This window comes from Apus apus, chromosome 25, assembly GCF_020740795.1.
Source record: "Apus apus isolate bApuApu2 chromosome 25, bApuApu2.pri.cur, whole genome shotgun sequence".
Taxonomy (NCBI): Eukaryota; Metazoa; Chordata; class Aves; order Apodiformes; family Apodidae; genus Apus; species Apus apus.
In genome coordinates, this window is record NC_067306.1 from 2,437,170 (window position 1) to 2,462,999 (window position 25,830).

The 25,830-nt window shown below is 58.1% G+C and overlaps 3 protein-coding genes and 1 non-coding gene across 5 annotated transcripts; 2 read left to right on the forward strand and 2 right to left on the reverse strand.

Moving 5' to 3' along the window:
- The first annotated feature begins 4,835 nt into the window (after positions 1–4,835).
- On the forward strand, positions 4,836–4,907 carry TRNAQ-UUG (transfer RNA glutamine (anticodon UUG)). Its single transcript has one exon. It is a non-coding gene; the product is annotated as a tRNA-Gln (tRNA).
- A 2,613-nt stretch (positions 4,908–7,520) lies between these two features.
- On the reverse strand, positions 7,521–9,237 carry GNGT2 (G protein subunit gamma transducin 2). The gene is made up of 3 exons (XM_051640497.1): positions 9,197–9,237; positions 8,078–8,167; positions 7,521–7,744 (listed from the first exon to the last, which is right to left on the reverse strand). The coding sequence occupies exons 2-3, from the start codon at positions 8,159–8,161 to the stop codon at positions 7,619–7,621; spliced, it is 210 nt and encodes a 69-aa protein (XP_051496457.1). The 5' UTR covers positions 8,162–8,167; positions 9,197–9,237; the 3' UTR covers positions 7,521–7,618.
- Positions 9,238–10,580: 1,343 nt separating this feature from the next.
- ABI3 (ABI family member 3) lies at positions 10,581–17,044 on the forward strand. The gene is given in 9 exon segments (XM_051640421.1): positions 10,581–10,731; positions 11,941–12,108; positions 12,934–13,110; positions 13,776–13,852; positions 14,798–14,893; positions 15,281–15,368; positions 15,370–15,448; positions 15,566–15,688; positions 16,304–17,044. Coding segments are annotated over 9 exon segments (1,086 nt in total). The 5' UTR covers positions 10,581–10,614; the 3' UTR covers positions 16,465–17,044.
- Positions 17,045–17,048: 4 nt separating this feature from the next.
- PHOSPHO1 (phosphoethanolamine/phosphocholine phosphatase 1) lies at positions 17,049–24,581 on the reverse strand. 2 transcript variants are annotated; one of them, XM_051640454.1, is made up of 3 exons: positions 24,390–24,581; positions 19,922–19,994; positions 17,049–19,158 (listed from the first exon to the last, which is right to left on the reverse strand). In XM_051640454.1, exons 2-3 carry the CDS (start codon positions 19,964–19,966, stop codon positions 18,397–18,399), a joined length of 807 nt encoding a protein of 268 aa, XP_051496414.1. In that variant the 5' UTR covers positions 19,967–19,994; positions 24,390–24,581; the 3' UTR covers positions 17,049–18,396. The 2 variants fall into 2 exon arrangements, with proteins under 2 accessions (XP_051496414.1, XP_051496415.1); XM_051640455.1 differs by lacking the exon at positions 24,390–24,581 and adding an exon at positions 24,243–24,347.
- Between the last annotated feature and the right edge of the window lie 1,249 nt (positions 24,582–25,830).

Consider the following 25,830-nt stretch of genomic DNA (forward strand, 5'->3'; position numbering starts at 1 on the left):
ACCCAAGATCAGAAACTCAGACTCATTACATAAGTCAGTTGAAAACATTGAATTAATTGCATTTCTTTTGATGGATGTTGGGCTTCCCTCCCTGTCCCCTGCAGGTCCACACACCACGAGGCTGTTTTGGGAACTTTGATGTTTCTCAGAGAATTTAGTAACTGAAAATTTTAATTGTTTTAATTTTTTTTTTCATGTTCTCACGATTTGGGGTTGTTTTCATTTGGTCATTTTTAATTTCTCTCTTTTTTCCCCCTCCCCCCCGTCGTGGCGTTTTCTTTCGTTTGGGGTGAAATGGGTGTGATCCTGGGAAACGTGGTGGGTTTTGGTGATGTGGGTTTTTTTTTTTCCCTCCTGGAAGGGCATGGAAATAACTGAAGCACCCTTGGAAAAAGTGCTGGCTCCTGGTGGCTGTGGGATTGGGGGTTGGATTTGCTCTGGGAGCAGGGGAGGGGCAGCACTGGAGCTTGGGAGGCTTCAAGGTGCTTGGTTGGAGGTGGAACCACGAGCTTCCCACTTTTGGGAAGTGCTTTTGGGCAAGAACTGATAAGGCTGGAATTATTTTGGGATGCCTGAGGATGGCTCCATGTTGGTGACGTGTGGGGAGGGGAGGGATGTGTCCCCGTTTGGTTGAATCAGCCTTTTTTCTTCTTATTTTAAGGTGGTTTTTGTGTGGGTTTATTTGGGGTTGTTTTTTTTTTTAGTGTTCTTTGGGGTTTTTTTTTATATTTCTTTTAATTTTCTTTCCTTTTTTGCTCATTTGTGATTGCAGATGAGAACCCAGAGTGGGGCCAAACCAGCCAGAGGCTCTTCAATCATGAATTTATTCTTTGATTTGATTTTTTTTAACCAGTATCTTCATTTTTGGGGGCCGTGCAGGTGCTGAGAGCTGGGAACCTACACGTGCAAACTACCTCAGAGCTGGTGGGGACACCCGAGGGACAGGTTGGGGGGTCCCCCCTGCTGCAGGATCCAGCCTCAGCCCCCCCCCCATTTCCAGTTCAGCAGCCACCCTCCCAGCTGGTGGGGAGACAGTTTTTGGGGAGATCTGCAGGGTGGAGGAGGAAGAGGAGCTGGTGAGGAAGGGTGGTTGAGTTGGACCCCTTGGGAAATCGACACCGGGCTGACTGGGATGGGGAGTTTGATCCCTGCTGCTTCACTGCACGTGATGGGATTGGTGAGGGGTTTTATTTGTTGGAAGATGGATGGATACCTCTTGAGTGGTGGTGGGGCACGGTGGTGGGGTGCTTGGGCAGGGCGTGGTAGTGGGATGCTCTGCTGGACTGTGGTGGGATGTTCCACCAGGCCATGGTAGTGGGATGTTCCACCAGATCATGGTGGTGGGATTCTCCACCAGGCTGTGGTGGGATGTTCCACCAGGCTATGATGGGATGTTCCACCAGGCCATGGTGGGATGCTCTTCTGGACCATGGTGGGATGCTCCACCAGGCTATGATGGGATGTTCCACCAGACCACAGCAGCAGCCCCTTCCCACCAGCAGAGCAGAGCTGAACTGTGGGCAGGATTTGGGTGCCACAGATCAGCAGGGAAAGGGATTTCTGGTTGGTTTTTGGTTGGTTTGGGGGTTTTTTTTGCTTAACATAATAATTTAATGAATCGTTTCAGCCCCAGAAGTTGGGACATAGGCCAGAAACGAAGCCTTTTTTTTCTTTTTTGAGGGGGGGACCCCTTTGGGAAATGGTCCCTGCAAAGCAACACGAAGGAAGGAGTTTGGCCAAAGTTGTCAGGGCAGGGAAGGGCTGATCTGGAGCACGACCCTGGGCAGAGGATTCCCAGGGATGGGAGGCAGGGAATGGCACTGGGCTCACTGGGTTCTCCCATCGTCCTGGGAAATGAACGGGATTGAGCAGAATCAGGGCAGAAATTAACCCTTGAAACAGCCATAATTGGTGGGAGGGCTGGTTACTCGGCAGCTCATCGCGTCGGTTCGTTCCAAGTGTCTCCAGCTTCAGCTCGGGACCAAATCCCTTGATTCCAAGAGGAAACCTGTCCCTCAACTGTAACTCCCACCCATCCCACTGCCCTCCCGTGGCAGGATTGAAACTTTGGCAATTTTGAGAGGGGGATCCAGAGGAGCTGAAATCCCCCGGGAAGCTCCAGGTTTCCCGGAGATCCCGGTGCCCGTGGAGACCCTCAACGTCCCCCCCCCCCCACCTCCCACCCAGGGGCACGACCTTCTATATAACCAATTCATTTTTGTTTATCTACCTCTTAGTTGACAATAGATTTAAAAAAAAAAACAACAAAAAAAATAAAACCTAGGTAGTGGCGACTCCATGTGCTGTAGTTTAGGGGAGAAATAAAAATAATGAACAAAAAAAAAAATGAAAAAAAAACGATTACTCTCTTTTTTTTTTTTTTTTCCTTCCAAAGAAAAATGCTCTTGAAAAAAATAGAATTTATGGACTTTCCTTTTCACTTTATAGTGCATCAGTTATCAAAGCTCCAGACCTCAGCAGTCCAAAATATTTGGTTGTGACTGATTTATATATATATTTTTTTGTGCACAAACTTCCATTTCTTTGTTTTTTGGAACGTGGATATTTTGACTTTTTCCCTCCATCCTCCTCCCTTGCCTTTTTTTATTTTCTTTTTTCCTTTTTTTTTTTTTGTTTTTTTGTTTTTCTGGAGTTAATCAGAGTCAATGGGTTCATCTTTTTTGTTTGTTTTTAATTCCAGTGGCATTTTAATTGTGTTTGGGGGGGACAGGACAAGGGCAGCAGGTTGATGGCAGCACAAAGTGTGGGGGGGATGGAGCCAAATCATTGCACCCCGACACCAGGAGCACCCACCAACTCCTCCACAAGGTGGGTGCACCCAAGGGTGCTGCTTCACCCAAGAAGATCACTTCAGGCTGCTCATAATAATAATAATTCTATTTTCCTGTGACGTTTTTCCTCTTTTCAGCTGATTTTCTTTCTCTTCCCCCCTCCTTTCCCTTCTCTTTCCTTCTTCTGGTCTTCCCTGATCCCCTCAAGTTGAGGTGGTTTTGTTGGCTTGGGGTTGGGGATGGGGATGGAAGTGGAATTTGGGATTATGGATGGATGTGGAGCTGGGATTGGGGCTGGAGGTGGGCTCCGTTTCTCTTCTGGAGGTTGGAAGGTTTTTCTTCTTTTGATTTCTTTTTTTGTTTTTGCCACCAGCTGCTTTGCCCACTGCTTCATTCTGAGAAATAAAGAGGAAAAAGAAAGAAAGAAAAAAAAGCACCACAAAAACAAAAACAGTGACAAAAAGGAAACAAACAAGCAAAAAAAACCAAGAATTCAGTGGTGTTTGTGTGTTTTTATAGAGTTGAAGGGGGGAGGGGGTGGTAAAAGGGGGGAATGGAGAAATAAAAGGGGGGAGATGGAGGAATAAAAGGGGGGAGATGGAGGAATAAAAGGGGGGAGATGGAGAAAATAAAAGGGGGGAGATGGAGGAATAAAAGGGGGGAGATGGAGGAATAAAAGGGGGAGATGGAGAAAATAAAAGGGGGGAAATGGAGAAATAAAAGGGGAAAGAAATAAAAGAGGAATGGAGGAATAAAAGGGGTAAATGGAGAAATAAAAGGGGGAAGATGGAGAAATAAAGGGGGGAAATGGAGACAAAAGGCAGAAATAGAGAAATAAAAGAGGGGGAATAGAGAAATAAAAGGGGGAAATGGAGAAATAAAGGGGGGGGGAATAGAGAAATAAAAGGGGGGACTAGAGAAATAAAAGGGGAAATGGAAAAATGGGGAAATAAAGGAGTGGTGGGAAAAATGGGAATGGGAGGAGAATAGAAATAAAGGGGAAATAGAGGAAAATAAAAGGGGAATGGGGGGAAACAGAATCAAGGGGATGGGGGAAATAGAGGGAAGTGAAAGAGGAAATTGGGGGGAAATAGAGGGAAATGAAAGAGGAAATGGGAAAGAGGGAAATGGGGGGGAAATAGAGGGAAATGAAAGGGGAATGGGGGGAAATAGGGAAGTAAAAGGGGAAATAGAGAAAAACTGAGAGAAAATAAAGAGGAAATAGAGAAAAAATTGAGAGAAATAAAGGGTAAATGGGGGTAAAAACAAATAAAGGGGAGAATAGGGAAGAAATTAAGAAATAAAGGGGAGAATAGAGAAGAAATAGGGGAACAGAGGAAAAAACGAAGGAAAAATAGAGAAATAGAGAGAGAAAGAGAGGAATAGAGGGGGAAAGACATAAATAAAGGGGAGATAGAAGATAAAATAGATAAATAAGGGGGAAATAGAAGAAAAAAGTAGATCAATAAAGGGAGAAACAGGTTTTTGAAGGGTGGGGACAAGGCCTGGGGGTGGCAGCAGTGAAGCTCGGGGACATCCCGGAGGATGCTCCGGCCTGTCCACGGCGCCGGTAGCGCGGTTTCATAGGGTTTGCGGGAGGAATTAATCTCATTTTCTCTCTGGTGGGGGGGTCGGGAGGAAGGGATGGACCCCCTGGCAACCCCCCCCCCCCCCACGGGGTACAGCGATATCACGGGTGCTGCGACCCGGGGACCCACCTAACCCACCGGTCGCTCTCGGTGCCCTTGAACCACCCCCCCCCCCTCCCCGCCCGCGGGTGGGCCCGGAGGCTGCGCGAGGCGGGGACACGCGGGATTATCCCCACCCCACGCCCACGTCAAACCCGGGACGGTCCCATCCGCGGGGGCTGCAGCCGCGCCGCGCCCGGGCCACACCAGCGGAGGGGGTGGGCCGCAGAATCCCGTTGTCACGGGTCGTGGGGGGGAATCAACCGGGATGTGACCGATACGGGGGAGGGGGTGAATGTCACGCGTGGGCGATGGGGAAGAACCTGAGGGAGCCGCGTGCCGCACCAGCCGCAGCGGTCCCATGGTGTAATGGTTAGCACTCTGGACTTTGAATCCAGCGATCCGAGTTCAAATCTCGGTGGGACCTCCTGTTTGCTTTTTTTTTTGGTGGGGGTTGTTTTATGGTTTTTTTTTAAATTTATTTATTTCCGCCCCTCTGCTCCCTCCTCCGCGCCGGTGAAGCGGCTGCGAAGCGGGATTCGGCGGGGATCACACCGGTGTGTGTCACAGACCGCGCTCCCCCCTGCCCGCACCGCGCTCTCCGCGGCTCCATTTTGTGCTGGGGGGGGGGGGCGGTTCATCACTGCGCATGCGCGGAGACGCTGGTGTACTGCCCTCAGTCCCCCAGCTGCCTTCGCTGATTGGCCGTGAGGGCTGACACTCTTACCTTCTCGCTCTGCTATTGGCTGAAGGCTCCCTCCGCCCCGCCTCCCAAGCTTTTATAGTGTAGCGGCAAGCGCCTCAGCCGCCTCAGAGCGCAGCGGCCCCGCGGGGAGCGGGTTTGTCTTTGGGGGACACGGGTGAGCGACCCCAAAAAGGCCTCGGCGAACACCCCCCCCCCACCAGGGCCCGGCGAACTCCCCCCAGGGCCCGGCGAACTCCCCCCAGGGCCCGGAGAACTCCCCCCAGGGCCCGGAGAACCCCCCTCAAGGCCCAGCGGCCCCTCAAGGCCCAGCGGCCCCTCAAGGCCCAGCGGCCCCTCAAGGCCCAGCGGCCCCTCAAGGCCCGGCCCTGTCTTAAGCCACCGTTGAGGCCAGAAGCGTCCCGAATCCCTTCAGCAGCGGCTTAGCGGCTTCTGACGCAAGTTTCCAGGCGTTTAACGGGGTCAATCCCCTTGTGCCCCGCGGTGTCCGGCTCTGGCGCCGGATTAGGGGCACCCTGGGCTTGGGGGGAGCCGCTCTCCTTGGGGCCGCCGGCCCTTGGTTGCCGCAAGGAAGACAAGAGGCCTCGGATGGAGCTGTCGGGTTTATTGAGCGTCTGCGAGAAAGGACAAAACCAGCTTTATTTTTTGTCTCTTTTTTTTCTTGGCTGGGGAGGTACATGGAGCGCAGGTACTGGCTGCGGGGGGAGCGGTGGGGCTGTCCAGCCTGAGGAAAAGCCTCTTCCTTGTGTCCATCTTCTCTGCCAGGGAATCCCTGCCCTGGGGGCATCTCGGGCTGAAGTGCCAGGGGGAACCCCCCCCCCCCAAGGACTTCCCCGTCTGCCCCATGGACGTGGTGCTGAGCAGGGCCAGCCCATCACCCAAGGGAATGGGCTGGAAGGCAGGAAAACGCTGCTCCCGGTGGGGCCGAAAGCAGTTTCCCTGCAAAAATAACATTGAAACTCTTCCCAGGCCCGTCTCCACACCCTCCTGGAGCTGCAGCAGCCACTGGCATCGTGGTAGACCCAGAGGGTGGAAGAGTGTGTGTTCCAGCCTTGAGTTTGCAGCCTTTGTGGTGTCCACATCTGCCCTGGGATGAGTCTAACCTGGGAGCAGAAGCTGGCTGAGCTTTTGGGGAAGGTTCCCCCTGGGTCCAAGGGCTGCTGTGATGTTGGGAGGTGGGGTAGCATGAAGCAGGATGGGGACAACCTGTTGGCAGGGCTGGGACCTGAGGGATTCCCAGAAGTTAAAAAATTGCTGCTGCTGCTTTTTGTTTGTTTGGGGTTGACCATCTGGGAGAAGTTTGGGAGAGTTTTCCCAAAGATAATATTTGGTTGTAATGGATTTGAAAAACACCCCCAAACCCCACAAATCTTCCCCAAAGGGTCACCCTCCTGTGCCCCAGCTGATGTGCTTTTTGTTTTTCCTATCAAGCAGGGGATGAAATTTGTCCTAGGGAAGAAAAAAAACCAGAAGAAGCTGCCCTTGGGAGAAGAAGGATCAAGAAGGATCATGGCTTAGGGCTTGATGAGCCTTGTCATGCTTCAAGGAGCTGCTGCCCCCTAAGCTGCTTTCTCCACGTCATCCCTGGCAGTGGTGGGACATGGTGGGAAGTGTCTGCAGCCCCTGGCTGCCCCTCCCTGCTGGCCTGCAGCAGTGGAGAGGAGCTGGTGGGGCAGCAGAAGCAGCACTTGGAGCCACCACAGTGGCAGGCAGGACCTGACAGCCCTGGGCTTGCTCTCCCAGGAGAGGAAGCAAGGAGCAAAGCAGCAGGGTGAAGGTTTGAACAAGGTGCCTGGCTCCTTCCCGTGCTGGTGAAGCCCACCCAGCCCTGCTCTGACCATCCCCTGGCTCTCCATGCCTGCTGGGTGGGAGCTGTGGTGGGTAGAGGTGGTCATCAGCCGGGGGGGAGGGGATGGTTGGTGGCATGGAAATAGATTTAAAACTTCAGAGTCCTCAGAGCAGCTGGGTGGGTATTGCCCTCCTGTGCCAGATGGGGAAACTGAGGCACCAAGAGGCACCAGCTTGAGCCAGGCCCTGCTGGGAGGTTTTTCTGCAGCAGTAGAGGGCTCAGCTGTGGGGAGAAGTCAGAGCAGCCACAGCTCAGTGGTTTCAGTGCAGCCCAGTTTGCTGCTGGCTGCTAAAAACACCCCAAAAACTAAATGCAGAAGCTTTGCTTGCAGGAGGAAACCAAATGGAAATCAGCTGTGAAAGCACAGAAGCTGCTGAGGCTGCTGAGCCTCATCTCCACGGGCAGTGGGTGCATTTATTGCCTTGGTTTTTTTCCTGTCTCTTGGTGTCCTTTCGATGCTCTAGGCTTTGGTCTTGGGGTCTGGACTCCCCAGTGACGAGGTCAGACTACAGGGAAAGCAGGTTTCTGAGAGTCTTGGCTTGCACTCAGGAGTGTCCCCGTGCCCGGTGGGGACAGCAGCGGGGTGTCAGCTGATTGTGCAGCCACCCTTCTCCTTGAAGGGGTTCTTGTCCTCAGGGATTCCTTTCAGCAGCGGGTCCTCACCCGCCATGGACTCGATGTAGTCCTTGAGCTCTTTGGCTGTCTTGGAGACCTGGCAAGGAAGGAGACACTGGGTGTGGGTGATGGGGTGGAATCCTCCCTGCAGAGCTGTGCTCCTGGGGTTCCTGCCAGCCCCAGAGATGGGAATCATGGCCATGAACATCCCACCTGGTGTGGGCTGTCCCTGAGGGCATCCCCGGGGTGCTATGGGCACCTTGCTGGGTGCAGGGCTGGGCTCTGGGATACAGGGCTAAGCCCCAGGGGGACGTTTGCTTCTGCCTGTGCTTGAGGTTTAATTTCAAGGGGTTGTGGTTCTTTCCCTTTGCAGCAGGATCAGGTCAGATTGGGAAAAACTCCCCTTGGCATTTTGGGTGGAAAAACTCACCATCTGCCTCTCGTTCTTCACCTCCTTCTTCAGCTGATCCAGCTCCATCTTCAGCAGCTCCTTCTCTGTCATGTCCTGGGCCATTTTGGCCTGAAACCACAGGGAAGCTCCTTGTTTTTAGTGTGTAGCTGGGCTTCTCCTAAAGCACCTCAGGGCTATTGCTTCTCCCCTAACAGCATTGCAAACACCACTGAAGTCTCAGCTACCCCCATGGTCAGAAATAGACTCAGACAAACCAAACAAAACCACCACAACCCCCAGCAGGAGGCACCTTTCAAACCCCTTCTTGTAACATCTGCTGTGACCAGGTTTTTGTTTGCTTGTTCTCAGCAGGCACAGCAAGGGACAGATGCAGTCTGAGGGCACTGGAGGAGCCTCCAGCCTGGTTTTCAAAGAGGCCTTTGCTGTCACAGAGGTGGTTTCCCCAAGATACGAGGTGGACAGTTCAGCTTGGAGAAAATCTGCTGCCTCCAGGCTGGAGGAGAACCTGGTCTGCAAGCAAGACCTTCCTGACTGGTGTCCTGTGCCTGGGGCAAGAGGATCTTTGCAGGTTTTCTAAGGAGCTAAATATATATTTCTATGTTTATCTTGTGCTTTTCGCCCCCTCAGGTAAGTGTTAACATGGATTCAGGCACCTTCATGGCTGTGAACTCACCTGTTTGCAACCAGAGGTGCTGCTGGCTGGGACAGAAGGATTTTTGGGGCCATGGGGGTTGGAAAAGCCCAGCTCTTTTATTTTTTTCACAAAAGCCCTTCCGAGGCTTATGTGAGATTCCCACAGAGCTGCTGAGATCTGTTCCCGTGTGAAACCTTGGCTTTCAAAGCCTGTCCACAACCTTTTCAATTAAAAAAAAAGTCCATGTGGTTCAGCTTCAAGGTGCCTTGGCCCTGCTTTGGAAGGTGTCAGACTGGGGTGTCCCAGCCCCTGCTGGTTTTCTGCAGCTGCTCCCGTGGGCTGTGTGCCCAGGGCTTCTGTCCCCACCGACTCCACAGCTCCTGGCAGAGTCTGAGGAGCCAAAAGCCCCAGCTCAGCTGTGCCACCAACCCCAGAAAAGGTGCCATCCCAACCAGGTGGACCCCACGGTGCCTTTTGTTCCTGGAGAGAGAGAAACCACTCACCTCTGGGGACGAGGGGCTGCCCCTCTCAGTGCTGGAGGTGCTCAGAGATCCATCCGAGGGGAGATGCTGTCGACTGAGCCTTTGCTGTCTTGCTCAGGGCTTGAAGACTCCTCCAGCTCTCTGGGAGGGACGTGGGGAGCAGATGTCTTTGGTCCTTAAGCTGATAATGGAATCAGGAACATAAGCTGGTCAGGTGTTGGGCATTAGCCTCAAACCCCTGGGGTAATCAGGGAGGGTGAGGATGGGGGATGAAGGGTGGGGAGGGGAATTGGGATGGATGACTGGGGCAAATGGGAAGCCCTTGAGGTCCTGGTGTCTGGGTCTTGCCCTGCTTGGGACAGAGGGATTGACCCCAGTGGGAATCAGAGCAGCTCTCCTGGAGTTTTGGATGGGATGGAGAGGAAGGGAGCTGGGGCAAGGGGACCTCCAGGGGCTGGGGCACAGGCTCCTCGGGGGCCGGGAGCAGCTCTGGTGGCTCTTGGTCCTGCAGGGTGTGAGAGGCTGGAGGAAATTCATCATTTCCCTCATCCTTGTGCTGGTGGGGCCGCGGGCTCAGGAAGGACCAAGCCCTAAACGTGGGGTTTGCTCCCTTGTCGGGCTGGTGCAGACACTGGGGCTGAGCCCGCCCGGGGCGGCCCGAGGAAGCGTCTGTGGGAGGAGGAGGAGGAGAGGGTGGAGGGGGATTTCCAAGCACCGGAGAAGTGGGAATTTCCTGCCCTCACCCGTGGGGATGTGAAACGTCCTTAGCAAAGCACGGAGAAGGACACGCTGTCCCGAGCGGGGTCACTTGTCACATCCCTCTGTTCCCTGAGCCCAGCGAGGTCCGGGTGGTCGCGGCGATGCCCCGGGGGGGGAGAAACGGGGCTTTTCCAGCGAGGAGGGGACCTGGCAGCGGGGACACTGCCCTGGGCTGCATCCCCTGCCGGGCTGATAAAGGCGAAGGGAAGGGAACCCGCTTCCCTGGACGTGCCCGAGCCCGCCTCACCGCGCTGCCGGTGCAGGTGGCACAGATCGGGGGCGTCGGGGTGTTTTTTTGGCTCCCCCACCCCGCACCATTTCCCCCCCATGCTTCACATCCTTCACAGCCACCCTCATCCCCTGCCCCTCTGGGGTGACCCCACTTCCCCAACCACACCGGGGGGACGGGGCAGCCCCCTCCCCAACAAGACGTTCCCCCCGCGGGGCTGGGGCTACACTAGCCCCCGCTGCCCGCGACCCCCGGTATTTCCTTCCACGCCTCTTGTAGCTTCTCGGAAGGGTCCCCAGGGTGGCCGGGGTGGTCTCCGTGCCCCTGGGGTGTCCCTGGGGGGGAGGGACGGGGACACCGCGGCGCCCGCGGCTCCGGCGTCAGCTCCGCCCGCGGCTGCAGGACCCGGCGCCGGCGGCAGCGGGAGGAAGTGGGAGCAGAGCCCGGCGCGATGTCGGAGCTGGAGCCCCCGCAGCTGCGGGACATCCCCGAGGGTCGCCAGGTCCTGAGAGACCAGCACGACAACCTCCACAGGGTCGCCGACTATTGCGAGAGCAACTACCTGCAGGTGAGGGGGATCGGGACGGCTCCGGGAGTGGAGGGGGGGGGGACACACACGGTGGGTTTGGGGCTGGGTGGGATGCTGGGGACACAGCTGGGGTGCCCAGGTGAGGTGGTGGTCCCAGAGGGGTGGGTGATGGTGAAGGTTCTGCCCCTGGAGCCGGGACCCTGTGTATCCTTGTTTGCTTCCTCCCCAGCTCTGCTGGGGGGTGGGTTTTGCCTCGTGCCTCAGTTTCCCCTCTTGATCCACAGCAGCTTTTCTGCTCAGCTCTCGGTGGGGTTTGGGATGGGGAGTCCTCTAGGGGTTTGGTGCCTTCAGAAAAGCCCTGGGAGGGGGTGCCCAGGGACAGCAGCCCCACTTGGGCTGTCCCCAGAGTGTCAGAGGTGCCTCCTGGCAGGGCAGAGGGGAGCTGGGTGTCTGCACATGCAGAGCAAGCATGAAGCTCTGCTGCTGTCACCTTCCCTCCTCCTCCTCCTCCTGCCTGAAACCCTCGGAAGGAAGGTAGGGGGAGGGGGTGGCTGCAGGATTTTTTAGGATGAAATAGGAGGGGAAAGGCTTGTTCAGGCCCTGTTTGCTGGGGAGGGTGTCTTGGCCAGAGGGTCCCTGGGTGCTTTGCAGAGCCCATCTTGGTGGCCTTGCTGGCTTGAGCCCAACCCCGAGGCTGCTCCCAGGGGGCTGGTGGAGCTGAAGGGGAAATGTGCTGAACTCTTCAGAGAACTGAGACACTGTCACTGTGTCACTCTCACGTGTCACTGCATGGCTGGTGGCACAGCTGGTTGTCCCCAAGGCTCCCAGCGGGCTGAGCCAGGCACTCAGGGAGGAATCCCAGTGAGTCCCCCAGGGCCTGGAAAAGCCAAGTGCTGCTCCCTGAGGGGTGTCCATGTGTCCTGCTGGTGGACCTGGAGGAAGTTTGATGCATTTGGAAAGCAGAAGGAAACATCTCAGCTACCCTGTGACTCCGGCGTGAAGATGTGGGGCAGCAGTGGCTGCTCAGCATAGAATCATTGAACCATAGACTGGGTTGGGTTGGAGGGACCTTAAAGATCATCTAGATCCAACCCCCTGCATGGGCAGGGACACCTCCCACCAGCCCAGGCTGCTCCAAGCCCCATCCAACCTGCCCTTCAGCACTGCCAGGGATGGGGCAGCCACAGCTTCCCTGGGCAACCTGTTCCAGGGTCTCCCCACCCTCACACTGGTTTCCCCCCGCTCCAGGCGAGTGACAAGCGGAAGGCGCTGGAGGAGACGATGGCCCTGAGCACACAGTCCCTGGCCAGTGTCACCTACCAGGTCAGCAGCCTGGCCACCACCTTCCTCCAGCTGCTGGACCTGCAGGCTGCCCAGCTGCGCAAGGTGGAGGCCGAGGTTGGCTGCGTGGCCCAGGTGAGCCCATCCTTGGTTTGGTGATGGCACGTGGTGGGGTTGAGGTCCTGGGAAAGGGGGTTTGGGCAGCTGGAAGGGGCTGAAGACCCTTGGTCCCCACAGCTTCAAGGGCCTGTCACCCTCCTCGTAGCACCACCTTGCAGTGGAGATGCAAGACCATCTCCTTGGGTGGTGCTGGGGGTCACACCCAACGCAGCACGGGGGGGTCAGGTCCATCTGGGGCTGGGAAACTGATCTCTGGGGTGTTCTCCCAGTCTGGGTGCTTGTAAATCCCGATGGAGTGGGAGAGTGGGAACTGCCCAGGAGACCTCAGAGGAGCCAATGTGGAGTGATGAGGCTCAGAGAGTTGGCCTTGGAGCTTTCCCCTCGCTGGGCTCCCTGTCCTCCCAGAGCTTAGGGACACTGGTGCAGAGTCCCCTGGTCACCCGCCCTCTTCCTGGCCCTTGGAAGCTGCCTGGAGCTTTTCCAGCTGCGGGAGGGGATGGGAACCTGTGACCATGCTGGAAGCAGCAGGAAAACAGCTCATGGGCGACCGAGGCTGACACATCCCCCTGCCGCTGCCCTGTCCCCCTCTGTCCTGCTTCAGGAAGGGCCAGCTCTGCTCTGGTGGCATCGAGGCCATCATTGGCCCTGCTGTGATGGAGCAGAGCAGGACCTGCCCCTGTGGCTTCAGCCAGGCCTGGAGGCTCAATCCTGATCCTTCCCTGACACCCCTTCCATCCAGGCAGGGAGAAGGGGTCGGGAAGGGTGGTGGGACTTGGGAGGGGGCAGCAGGAGGTGGGCAGGACCTGGGATGGGCTGGTGGGGACGGTGTCATGTCCACAGAGGGTTGACATGCACAAGGAGAAGGTGTCTCGCCGGGAGATTGGCTCGTTGACCATCAGCAAGAGGTTCCCACCCTACCAGAAGATCATCTCCCCCCCCAGCCCCCCCTGCCTGGAGCCCTACTACAGGAAACCCCTCAACTTCAGCGTCCTGGATGACATTGGCCACGGCATTAAGGTCAGCCCAGGGCAAGGACGGTGCCCCACGGGGTTGGGGGGCTGGGATGGGCTTTCTTGGTCCCTGATGTCCCCTCTGTTGCACTGATGGGTGCACGGGTGGGCTCAGCCCCTTCCTGGATGGAGAAGTGGGGTCTGTCCGTGCCCCACAGCCCACGGGGAGGGAGGGGGGTGGGGCCTCATCCCGCAGGGGGGCTCAGCTCCCAGGAGGGGGGGGGGGAAGACATGGTCTGACCCAGCAGAGGGAAACTGAGGCACGCGGGGGCTGAGCTGTGACACTTCCCCCTCCCCCCCCCCCCCAGCACCGAAACCTCCCGCACAGGAAGAAGGTGCCCAGAGTTGGGGGTGGGGACGGGGGGGGTGGGGGTTCAGCCTCCTGGGCCCTCAGGGGTGGGGGGGGTGGGAGGGGGAAGTGGTGACACCGGGGACACGGTTCCCACGGTGGCAGCCGCCCCCGCGGCTCCTTCCTCTCTGCTGCTCCCACGGGGGGGGCGAGGGGCAGAGCTCGGGGTGCGGCTGCTGCTGCTGCCCGGGGGGGGGCTCAGCCCCCTGGGGTGCCATGAGCTTTTATTTTGGGGGGGTGGGGAGGTGAGGTGAGGGGAGGGGGGGGGGGGGATGATGTGCTGCCCCTGCCCATGGTGTCCCCGCGTGTCCCTGTCCCCGCAGGAGCACCGCACGCAGCTGTCCCGCACCGGCACCCTGGCTCGCAAGGGCACCAAGGCGGCGGCTGCGGGGACCCTGGGGTGAGGAGGGGGCGGGAGCTGGGGGGGGGGGTTGTGGGGGTTGTGGGGGGGGGTGCTGAGCCTCCCTGGGTGGCCCAGCGGGAGCCGCGGGGTGTGCCAGGGGGCTGGGCAGGGAGCGGGGTCCCAGCCCCGGGGTGGGCGGGCTGGGGGCGTCAGTGGCCACAAAGGGGGCTCAGTGGCCACAAAGGGGGCTCAGTGGCCATTGATGGGGGCTCAGTGGCCAGGATGGAGGCTCAGTGGTCTTGGTGGGGGCTCAGTGGCCACAAAGGGGGCTCAGTGGCCAGGATGGGGGCTCAGTGGCCATTGATGGGGACTCAGTGGCCATTGATGGGGGCTCAGTGGCCATTGAAGGGGTCTCAGTGGCCAGGATGGGGGCTCACTGGTCTTGATGGGGGCTCAGTGGCCAGGATGGGGGCTCAGTGGTCTCGATGGGGGCTCAGTGGCCACGATGGGGGCTCAGTGGCCATTGATGGGGGCTCAGTGGCCATTGAAGGGGTCTCAGTGGCCAGGATGGGGGCTCAGCGGCCACAAAGGGGGCTCAGTGGCCATTGATGGTGGCTCAGTGACCAGGATGGAGGCTCAGTGACCACAATGGGGGCTCAGTGGCCACAAAGGGGGCTCAGTGGCCATTGATGGGGGCTCAGTGGCCAGGATGGGGGCTCAGTGGCCATTGATGGGGGCTCAGTGACCAGGATGGAGGCTCAGTGACCAGGATGGGGGCTCAGTGGCCAGGATGGGGGCTCAGTGGCCATTGATGGGGGCTCAGTGGCCACAATGGGGGCTCAGTGGCCATTGAAGGGGTCTCAGTGGCCAGGATGGGGGCTCAGTGGCCAGGATGGGGGCTCACTGGTCTTGATGGGGGCTCAGTGGCCACGATGGGGGCTCAGTGGTCTTGATGGGGGCTCAGTGGCCACGATAGGGGCTCAGTGGCTGCTCTGCCCACAGGAGAAGTGCCCGTGTCCCCGAGCCCATCCAGCCACCCGTGGTTCCTGAGGGCAAGGTCTCTGCAGCCTCCTCCACCTCCTCCCTGGTCTCCATCAGGTACTGGTGCTGCCCGGGGGGCTCGGGAGGACCTTTAGGAAGCAGAGGGGGGTGGCCTGGAGAGCCCAGGGCAGCCAGTGTCACCCCACTGCTCTGGGAGGTTCTGCTGGAAAAGGGTTTTGATGAAAAACCAGGGGGTTTGGGAGCAGGAGGTTCTGTGCCCCGGGCAGTGCTGGTCTGCAGGGCAACCTCGTGTTCCAGGGAAGCTCCTCGATGGGAAACTGAGGCACAGGGTGGGGAAAGGGCCTGTTTGTGGGGGGCAGACACGAGTGCTGGGGTGTCCTGCCCACGCTGACCACAGCAAGTGGCACCCTGCCCTGGCATGGGGTGGGGCCAAAGCCTGGTGTTCCCCCCCAAACCCTGACCCCACTTCTTCTCCACCCCCAGCTCGAGTGGGGCCCTGGCAGCTCCTGGTGATGATGTCCTCACCCCACCCCTGCTGCCACCCCCACCACCTGAGGCCACCATCCCACCACCCCCCCCCTCTCCCTGGGGACCTGCCCCCACCACCACCAGGGGACCTGGCTGTGCCCCCACCGGACCTCGTGGCTCCAGGTGAGTTCCTGGTGGTCCAGGGGGGGGTGTGAGTGGGGGATGTGGAGGCTGCGTGTGGCCTCTGCCCTCCCCCATGGAGCCCTTCACCCCCCCATTGATGTTGAGGATGTTTTGCAGCCCCTGCTGAGCTGGAGCCACCACCACCACCAGCTTTGCCCACCTCGGAGGACCTGGCTCTGCCGCCGCCTCCGCCCCCTGCAGAGGATCCCCCCTGGGCCCCACAGACCTACTTGGAGAAAGGTGAGGTGAAGCCCACCACACCTCTCCTCTGCTGCTCCTGCTTGAGCCCCTGGCACCGAATCCCCCACTTGAACCCCAGCATTGTCCCTTTTGGTCATTTAGCTGCTTTGGGGGGGATTCGCCCCAAAACAAGGGGCCGGGGGGGGGCACCTGGAGGTTCTGAGCAAGAAAAAGGCACAAGTTCTCCCCAAAACGCAGCCAAGAGGGCAGCGACCCCCTCAAATTCCTGGTCCCCAGAGCCACTGTCCCCCCAGCTGAGGGTTGGGGGGGGCGGGAGGTGCTGGGGTTGGTTAATTTGAGGTGCTGGGGTTTGTTAATTGGAGGTGCTGGGGCTAATTGGAGGTGCTGGGGCTAATTGGAGGTGCTGGCTCAGCCCCCAGACACCGAATTGCAGGGTGCCCAGCCAAGCACATCCCCAGGGCAGCCCCAGCTGGGGTGTCCACACCCCAAAACCCCTCCCCTGGGCTCCTGGGGGGGGGGTGTCTGTGGTGTCCCAGGGCTGGGATGGGGGGAGCAATGTCCTGGTCTGCTCATGTCCCCTTCTCCAGCCCTTCCTGGTGGTGGCCTGTCCCTCGCAGGGGTGACCACAGCCCCCCCCCCTCCTTCCCCTGGCAGTGGTGACCCTCTACCCCTACGCACGGCAGAAGGACAACGAGCTCTCCTTCCCACCCGGCACCCTCCTCTTCGTCACGCGCCGCTACTCGGACGGCTGGTGCGAGGGGGTCATGGCCGAGGCTGCTGGGTTCTTCCCTGGCAATTACGTGGAGCCCATCTGAGGTGAAGGGGGGGTGGGCACAGCCCCCTCCCCACCTTCCCCAGGACCCCCCCCAGCCCGGATCACCCACCCAGCTTGGCCGCATCCTGCTCCGCTCTGCCTTTGACCATCACCCACTGTCCCTCCCCTGGTGGTTTGGTGGCCTCCAGTGCCTTCAGCAACCCCTGCCTGGCCCCTCTTCTTTCAATTTTCTTTTTGCCAGTTCTGGCCCAAAAAAAAAAACCCAAAACCTAAAAGGTTCAGCAGCTGGTGAGGAGAGAGAGGCTCGAAGCAGAGCGTGAGGACATGGAGCCCATCACCCAGAGGGACAAGGAGAGCAGCACCCAGCCATGGCCCCAGGGGCAAGATGATGCAGCAGGGGACGAGCCAGGGCCCAACCCTGCACCAAGAGGGTCCCCTGCAGAGCATGACTTGCAGTCTGGCCCCATTCTGCTCCCCCCCCCCCCACCATCTCCCCCTTTTCAGCAGCCCAAGAAGAGACACGACACGGATCTGCCCCTCGGAGCCATTTCACACCCAGGTTTATGTCCTGGCTACAAACAACTTGTTTCAGCTGCAATATAGAGATATCTATGTACATATATATGTATTATTAGTGTTATTTTTTAATTCCATGGCTTTTAAGTTCCACACAGTTGAACAGGGTCTGGAGGAGGAAGAATAAAGGAAGGGGGGGGGGGAATGAAATAGAGGAGGAACAATTCGGGGCTGCTTTGGTTCATTTCCTTGCTGCTCAGGGGTTCTGCACTTTGGAGGAGACACGAGCCACCCTGAGGGGTCAGTAAGGCTGTGGATAAATCCAGGAGAAGCCAACACCAGAGAGCAGTGAATACTGTAGGATCCCTCCCCCCCCATGCAGAGTGCAATTAAAAGGGGCAATTAATACTGGACATGGAAGTCAGGAGGGGTTGGTTTGGCCTCTGGGGACCTGATGGCAGGAGAAGTGCTACAGCACCAGACCCCCCCCGTGGGAAGGTTTGGCACCTCTCCACCAGGTCATGGAGAAAGGGGGGGGGGGGGAATTCTACCCCCCCTGGATAAAAGGGGAGTCCACACGATGCAGCAAACACGAGGGGATGAGCAGGACTGGCTCAGGGTGAGGAGGAACCCGGGGTCACGAGTTGGTTGGGTGGGGAGGGACACACATTTTGCCCTGGAAGCAGAAGCAGAGGATGGAGGTGGGTGCCCAGGGCAGGTCCTCCTCCCCACAGCAGGATGCAGCTACTGTGCCCCTTCCCTGGGCAAGAGGCTGGGGATGGGCACTACAGGGCTGGTCTTTTACCCTCCTCCCCCCCCTAAGGTTTCCTGTCCCTCACTTTAGGTGGGTTTTTTTTCAGAGCATCAAGTCTCAAGGGACAATGAAGTCCCTTGTGAGGCTCAGCAGCTGAGCCAGGGGCTGCCCTGGGTGTGGAGGGTAAATCAGGGAGCCCCAGGGCAGATTTCCAGTTTATATTCCCAGTTGCCCTCCCAAAGAGGCAAAGGAACATCAGGTTGAGGGGACCAGCAGGCAGCTCCTGGCTGGAGGAGGTGAGGGGGATGAAGGCAGGAGGAAGCACGTGCAGGGCCCAGCCCCTGGGGCTGCTGGGCTGGCAGGAATTGCTCTTGTCAGGTCCAAAGGGAGAGGAAAGAGAAAAAAAAAAACCCAACCCATCAATTAAAAGTAAGTCCTCATCAGTGTTGCCAAATACTGGGCAGATGTCCGAGCTGCATAGAGAAGGCTTCAACTCAACGTGGCAGGAGAAGGAAGGACCTAGAGAAAGTGCTTTAATTGCCAGGGAGAAAGGAGCTGGGAGAGGAAAGGCAGGGAAGCAACCCAGGAGAGGGGCTGAGCCAGCAGGAGGTGCAGGATGTGACCCCCCACACACACACCTCCACCCCCCAAGCTTCTTCTTTCCCAGCTGCTCATGGGAAGCAAGTCTTTCCCAAGCCACCCTCAGCACTTCTTCTTGAGGACCTCCTGGAGGTGGCGGGCAACTTCTGCGGCTGATTCCCAGGGGACCACGGTGGCTTGGAAGGCTCCAGGTTGCTTCTTCTCCATCTCCTGGGTCATCCTGTGCATGGGGTAGCCCTTCCGTGGGAAAGCCACGTCAGATGAAGTCAAAGCCACGGAAGGGCAGAAGTCATTGGCACCATCTCCCACGTAGAAGACCCTCTCAAACTCCACCTCCTCCTGGGCTCTCTCTGCCAGGTATTCCGTGAGGATTTTGCGTTTGCACATGTTGCCCGGGCAGTCAAGGCACTTGTGGCTGTGGTAGGGCCCCAAGGTGAAGTACCCCCTCTTGTCAAAGCTGGATGGGTTGCTGAAGATCTTACGGAAGAGGGAGTAGAAACCAGCTGCCCTCAGGCTGCACTCGATGCCAAACATGTTGGCATCAGAGATGAGGATGATCTCGAAGAGCTCGTGGTTCTTGGAGAGGAACTGGAAGAGCTCGGGCATGCCAGGGGAGAGGGGGATGTTCTCGTAGACAGTCTTGAAGTCCCCCATCTTGACCCCCTGGTCCCCCATGTAGGCCAGGACACGCTGCATGTACTCGTTGTAGAAGCCCTCCCGGAAGGTCTGGCGGATGCTCTCCGGGAGCTCCTGCCCCGGCAAGGCCCGGGTGATGGAGTCGTCACTGTTCTCGTTGATGATGGTCTCGTCGAAGTCAAAGACCAGGAGGAACTTGGGAGGCCTGGGGCTGGCCATCCCAACACCCTGCCAGGCGGGAGGGCAACACCCAGCCGTTAGTTCAAGGCACTTTGCTTGGTGGTGGCCACCAGAGCAGCAAAGAGCTGCCAGCCCCGCAGAGCTCCCTGCCTCCCTTGTCCCCCAGGAGGCTTATCAGCCCACTGGGGGGGGGATTAATTCCCTGCTGACATCCCCAGCCCCAGCCCTAAGGCGTTTATCCTGCCTATCAAGAGCTCATTTCCTCACCCCTAATCCTGTTCCTGCAGTTGAGAAGGTCACTGGGCTGGGGGGGACCCGGGGACAGGCTGTGCCTGGGGGCCCTTTGTGCTGGGAGGGTCCTCAGGTTTAATCCCCAACCAGCTCCTGTCCCACCTCTGCTATGGGCTTGGTGTCCCTGCAGGCCCCTCTTGCTGCCAGGACCAGTCTGGCTCTTCCCAACAGAGGAAACCATTTTGCAGGTCAATTTATTTTTCTGCTCCAGTTTCCCCCTAGTTTGGGCTCCCCGAGCAACCTGGAATGACTCAAGAGCTGCCTCCTCCCCTCTTCTAAACCCAAAAGAATCGACCCACTTGGTCACCACATCCTCCCTCCCCCTCTTTGCACCCACAAACCCACCCTCAATAACTGAAGCCCCCCCCCCCCCAGTCCCACCAGCACCCGCTCACCTCCCAGCTGCTCCCGTCCAGAAGTTTGCAGGATGGGACCCCAGGGATTCCTGCTCCCTGCCCCTGAGAAAAAGAGGGGACAACCCCGTTGAGAGAAGACCAAGAGGGTTGAGAATGTCACTGACCTTAAACAGGCATGGCAGCCCCACGCCCTGGCAGCACCTTCTCATGGTGAGGACATCCCTGGGGCTCGCCGGGCTGCCAACCACACACACACACACACAAAAAAAAAGGGGCAGTTTGGTTAATTCCTTGAATATTTCCCCCCCCCCCCCGCACTGCAGCAGAGCCCGAGCTTGGGATATTTTGGACCAGAAACGGAGGAACTGGAGGAACCTCTGGGGAGAAGGCAGAGCCTGTTTTAATTCTCCTCATCCCTCTTAATTCCCCCTGAGCGTGCAAGGACCAGAACAGCTCAGCAACAAACCCCAGCAACACATGCCCCGAATATCCCTGATTTTTTTCCCCAGTATAATTAGTTTGGGGTGTTTTGTTTTTTTTTTTTTTAACAGAGTAATTATCCTGGAATGAAACCAGGTGCCCAAGCAGCTCCGGGGAGGATGTCCCAGCCTCTTGCCCCGGAGCAAACACAGAGCTCGGGTTGTCTCCTGAATTTTACCGACCTCTTGTGGTCCGAGGTGATGAGAACAAGTTGGGAAACCTCAAAATAAAACCCCTCAACTTCGCAGCCAAACCTGGCTGGAAACTCGGGCGGATGCTTAGTGGGAGAAATAAGACCCTGGGATCCAGGAAATTTTAACTGGGCTTTGCTGGGACGAGGAGGACTTCAGTATTGGGTTGGGTTGGGGGTTGTTTTTTTTTGGCAGCCTGACAACAGGAAGAGTTTTTCCACCACAGGTGATTTGTGGAGGGGATTGGTCTGGTTTGAAGCCCAGATCAAACTATTTTGGGCACAAGTGCAATTCATGACTCTGCTAAAAGAATAAACCACTCCTGTGCCTCCGAGGGTCCCTGCTGCAAAGGGAACAGGCACCAAAATGAAACCCCAGGTTGAAATCTTTGTCAAAAGAGCCTTTTTTTTTGGGAAACCTTCACACCAAGAAGCTAATTCTTTCTGGGTAGAAGCATCCATCAAAAGCTGGTGGTTTACAGGCTCCAGCCAGCCTGGGGGTGGGATTGGGCACCAGTTTTCAGGGCCAAACCAAGAGAAAGAGGGGGAAAAAAAAAATAGAATTAAACATGAAAGAGGAATTGTAATTATTTTTTTTTCATCCTATTGTAAAGAGGTGTCAGTGGTGGGAAAATGAAGCCTGTGGTCCTGATGTGGTGGCAACAGGGGGACAGCCCTGGAATGGCTGGTGATCCCCACGGACACTGGGCATGACAGGCAGCTCCAAGGGATGCTCCAAGGGATGCTGGGGACTTTGGGAGCTGCCTCCCCAAAAAGCTCTCCTGGGCTTTGCATTTGGCAAGGCAGGAAAGGGTGAAGAGCACCTATGTGGGGCAGATGAGGTCAACCACAGCCCTGAACTTCGTGCCATCTACAGTCCCTTCTCAGCTGAGATTCCCCAAACACCTCCCAGGCCACCTCTCCTGAATCACCACTTTGTTATGGACATAAAAAACTGACCTCGGAGTGGGAGGAAAAGCCAGTTTGGGTCATTCTGGGGCTTCTTTTAGCTCTGCCTCCTTCACGAGCTGACCAGCAGGGGCTCAGAAGCAGCAGCACCCACCCTGATCTGACATCAACTTGTCCTCAACCCTGCAAGCTCCTCTCCCCACGTCCCCTGGACCACCAAGGGCACCAACAACCCCAGTGGGGATAAATCCAGCTTCTCCCAACAGCTGGAAAACAAAACCAGTCGCTCTACCAGCTCCTTGCCCCAGTATCCCAGAGCCAAGTGCCCCGGAGCTGCTTCCCCCTCATGGAAGGGCCACGGGATCATTTCCTGAAGGGTAGTTTTGTGGGTTTTTTTTAAGGAAAACACTAATCCATGAAGTCAGCGTGGACAATTCCTGCCCCCAGGAGACTGGAGCATCCCTGCCACGATTCTGCAAGAGCTGCCCTCTGCTCTCAGCCCTCCCTGCCATGAATTGTACTGACACGTTCCATTTTTATGCAAAGGAGAAATGAAAGATCTAAGCCAGGGTGGGTTGTTTTGGTTTTTTTTTAATGAAAAAAGGTCCAGGATGGGACTTCTCACCTCCAGGGGCTGTTGGGGAGATCTCACCCTTCCCCCATGGAATGTTTTTTCCCCTTTATGATAAAGGGAGAGACCAGCATGAGGAGTAACTCAGGAAGTGGATGAAGCCCCGTTCAGCCTCTCCAGCTGAGGAGATGCAGCTCAGACCCCGACTCTGCCCCACACAGGAGGGGAGATGAGGGATAAAATACTTCTCCAGTTGTCCCAGCTCTGAATGACCCTGGCAAAGCCAGCCAGGAGCCAGCAGTGCCCATGGACACAGGGCTCCAGCCCAGGTAGGGAATGTCCCTGTTCCCAGCAGAGCTATTTCTGCCCAGGGATGATTCCCCCAAAGGCTGCTTCCCTGGAATGGGGCTGTGTCCACCCTCTGCAAAACAAGGGATTCCCTCCACAAGAGCAGAGAAAGGGGCCATGATTCCTAACTCTAGGCAAGGCCTGAAAGCCAAACCAGAAAATAAACCCCAGGTATCTGCTGAGGAATCAAACACAAAGGCTTAAACAAACCCCATTTGGGATGAGGATCAAAATATCCCTGTCAGAGCTGCTGGGTTCACCATGAGGGTCATTTCCCAGGATGGTTTATGCCCCAAATCTCAATGTGGTTGGGTTTTTCCCCCACCACCACCTCTGGCAATACCTCCAGCCATCCCCAGGATCTTCCTGTCCCCAGGTGGCTCAGGTAGGAAGGGCTGAAGCTCAGGAATATTCACAGCCCTTCCTTATCTCCCTAGATATCCCTGCAGAGCTGAGTGTTGTGCACAAGGCTGGGTTCATCCTGTCCTGCAGGACAGGACAAATCCAGGACAAATTCCAGAGAGGAGCAGCATCCTGCTCTGCATCCAAGCCCCACCACAGGATCGGGCCCCTCTTCCAGCCCCCATCCCACCCAGGCGAGCAGGGATGGGGAACCAGCCCCTCATCCCGGAGCCAGGAACTTGGGGAGCACAGGGGGGGGGAATTCCCAACAGGCAGGCACAGCCCCCCACCCTGGGCTGGTTTTTGATCCTCTACCCTCCCTGTGCTCTTGCCTGCTTTGTACATTTTTAGCCTTAAAAACCACCTGACGTTTCTGGTCTGTACAACACGTTGGGGTTGTTGTTTTCCTTTACAAAAAAACACCCCCAAACCCTCCAAATTCAACCTCTGATCTTTGGGAAATACCTTGGTCCACCCTGCAGGGTTCAGAGGAAAAGGACACGAGTCCTGCTGGTCTGAATGCCAAGGAGGGGGAAAAAAAAACCCCTCCCTCTCCAAGGAGGGGGAAAAAAACCTCCCTCTGGCAACATCAGGCACAAGAGAGGGGGCTCCGGAGGGAATTTCACCGGGAATAAAAGCCCTTCCCGCCCCGGGGCTGAAGGAAAATCAACACCAACCCCCCCCCAGGAGCAGAACCGGGGTCACCCCTGCCCCCCCCTCGCTGGCTCCTCACCCCTCCTCCTGCCCCACGGCTCCTGCTTCACCCCAAACCCCCCCCCCGAGAAAGGGGAACCCCCTTCTCCCCGGGGCAGGTCACCTCGGGTTACGGGATTTACCGGTTTCTTTTCTTTTCCTGCCGTTTCTTTGCCCTCCCAGGAAAGCGCTGCCCGGGGCTCCCGGGGGTCTCGGGGCTCCCGGGGGTCTCGGGGCTCCCGGGGGTCTCGGGGCTCCCGGGGGTCTCGGCTCCGCAGGGCAAAAAAAACCCCAACAACCCCAAATAGGTGTTTTTTGGCCCCAAAAGGCTGCGCCGGCAGCCGCCGGGTTTGGAGGCTGGTTGGTTGGTGGGAACCCAGCCCCGGGTCCCGGCTCCGCGCACGCAGCCCGCGGGCTCCGGTTCTCCCGGGTACCGGGACCAGCTCCCGGTGGTGCCGGGATCCCCCCCCGAGGTGGCTGCGGTGCCGGTACCGGCCCCGGGAGCGGGATCCCTGCCCGCTATCCGGCTGCTCTGCGGGTCCTCCCGGTACCGGAGGCAGCCCAAACGGGGCTGACTCATGCACGGCCGGTGCTCGGAGGCTCCTGCTCGGTTGGCACCTCCCGGTACCGGCACCAGCAGCCCCGGTCCCCGCAGGGTCCTACCGGATCGGTACCTCCCGGTACCGGCACCAGCAGCCCCGGTCCCCGCAGGGTCCTACCGGATCGGTGCCTCCCGGTACCGGCAGCCCCAGTCCCCGCAGGGTCCTACCGGATCGGTGCCTCCCGGTACCGGCACCAGCAGCCCCGGTCCCCGCAGGGTCCCACCGGATCGGTACCTCCCGGTACCGGCACCAGCAGCCCCGGTCCCCGCAGGGTCCCACCGGATCGGTACCTCCCGGTCCCGGCTCTATGGGATCGGCATTTCCCGGGATCGACAGCCGGTACACCGGGTCTCGGAGCCTCCTGGCAGGTCGGCACCTCCCGCTACCGGCCGCCCCGGTCCAGCCTCACGCTGGAGCAGCCCCCGGAGCCTCCTTACCGGGTCAGAACCTCCCGGGAGCGCCCGGTGCAGCCGGTGCCGATGGAAGGCGGAAGCAGCTCGGGGGTCTCGGCCGTGAATAGGAGCCGGGGGGCGGGGGGGGGGTGTCTCGGCCGTGAGCAGGGGCCGGGCAGCGGCAGCGCGGGGCGCTGGGGCCGGCGCGGCTGCCGGGGCTGCCGCCAGCGCGGCCCCTTTAAGGCGACGCAACCGGAGCCGCGGCGCGACTCGGCGGAACAACCGCAGCGCGTGACGTCACCGCCCGGGCAGCCAATGGGAGGCGCGGCCGCGCACGGCAAAAGGGGCGGGGCCTACCCTAGCCCCGCCCCCATCCCGCGAGGGAGGGGGAGCCGGTAACCGCTCCGTGCCCGCCCCCCCCCCCCAGCCCCCCGGGAATTAACCCACAACCCCCGCTTTTCTCCTCCCTCCCCCCCAAAAAAAAAGAGCTAATTTATCCATTTCGGTAATTTAGCCGCTTTGGGGGGGGGGGGATTCACCCCAAAACAAGGGGCCGCCCCCCCCCAGCCCAAGGGGGCACCTGGAGGCTCCGAGCAAGAAAAAGGCACAAGTTCTCCCCAAAACGCAGCCAAGGGGGCAGCGACCCCCTCAAAGTCCTGGTCCCCGGAGCCACTGTCCCCCCAGCTGAGGGTTGGGGGGGGGGCGGGAGGGAGGTGCTGGGGTTCGTTAATTTGAGGTGCTGGGGCTAATTGGAGGTGCTGGGGCTAATTGGAGGTGCTGGCTCAGCCCCCGGACACCGAATTGCAGGGTGCCCAGCCAAGCACATCCACAGGGCAGCCCCAGCTGGGGTGTCCACACCCCACAACCCTCCCCTGGGCTCCTGGGGGGGGGGTGTGTCCGTGGTATCTGTGGTGTCCCAGGGTGTCTAATTAGTGCTGGTGTTGCCTGTGCTGATTAAAAAAGGCAGTTTGTTCAAAGGCTGGAGGCAGAGGGTGTGGGCAGGGCGGGGATGCAGGAGCAGGGCCTTAAAAACATGTCATTAAGAGACCACCAGAGGTGGGGTTTTCTCTTGCTTTTTCATTAAAAAGTGGCTAAGAATGGAAGGACGTGACCAAAACTTCAAGGTTTGCAAAAATCCAGGGTTCCCGTGGGCTGGACCAGGGCTGTGTTCCCCCCCCGTGGTGGCTGCTCCAGGGAATGCCACGTTGCCCGGGCTCCCGGCATCGCCCTCCGTGCTCTGAAGTTTCCCCATTTTGGGGGCAAAATTTGGTTCCAGAGCATTTCTGCAACCAAACGGTGGCTGTTCCCAGGCCTTGGAACAGCACAGAGCACAGCCCTCGTTCCAGGACACAGACCTTTCTTCTCCCACCTCTCCTGGGAAACATCAAGGAAACATCTCCTGCTTGATCAAGGAAATATTTTATCATCTATTGACTCCCAAAACATTTTGGCTTTTGCCCATTTCCTCCACACCACGTGGGTTGGG

Excerpts from the sequence above, each read along its gene's own strand:
- GNGT2 (XM_051640497.1), bottom strand. The coding sequence starts at position 8,161 with ATGGCCCAGGACATGACAGAGAAGGAGCTGCTGAAGATGGAGCTGGAT. Across the intron at positions 7,745-8,077 it reads TGAAGAACGAGAGGCAGATG|GTCTCCAAGACAGCCAAAGA; the intron begins GTGAGTTTTTCC and ends CTTCCTTGCCAG.
- PHOSPHO1 (XM_051640454.1), bottom strand. The coding sequence starts at position 19,966 with ATGAGAAGGTGCTGCCAGGGCGTGGGGCTGCCATGCCTGTTTAAG. Across the intron at positions 19,159-19,921 it reads GGCTGCCATGCCTGTTTAAG|GGTGTTGGGATGGCCAGCCC; the intron begins GTCAGTGACATT and ends CCCGCCTGGCAG.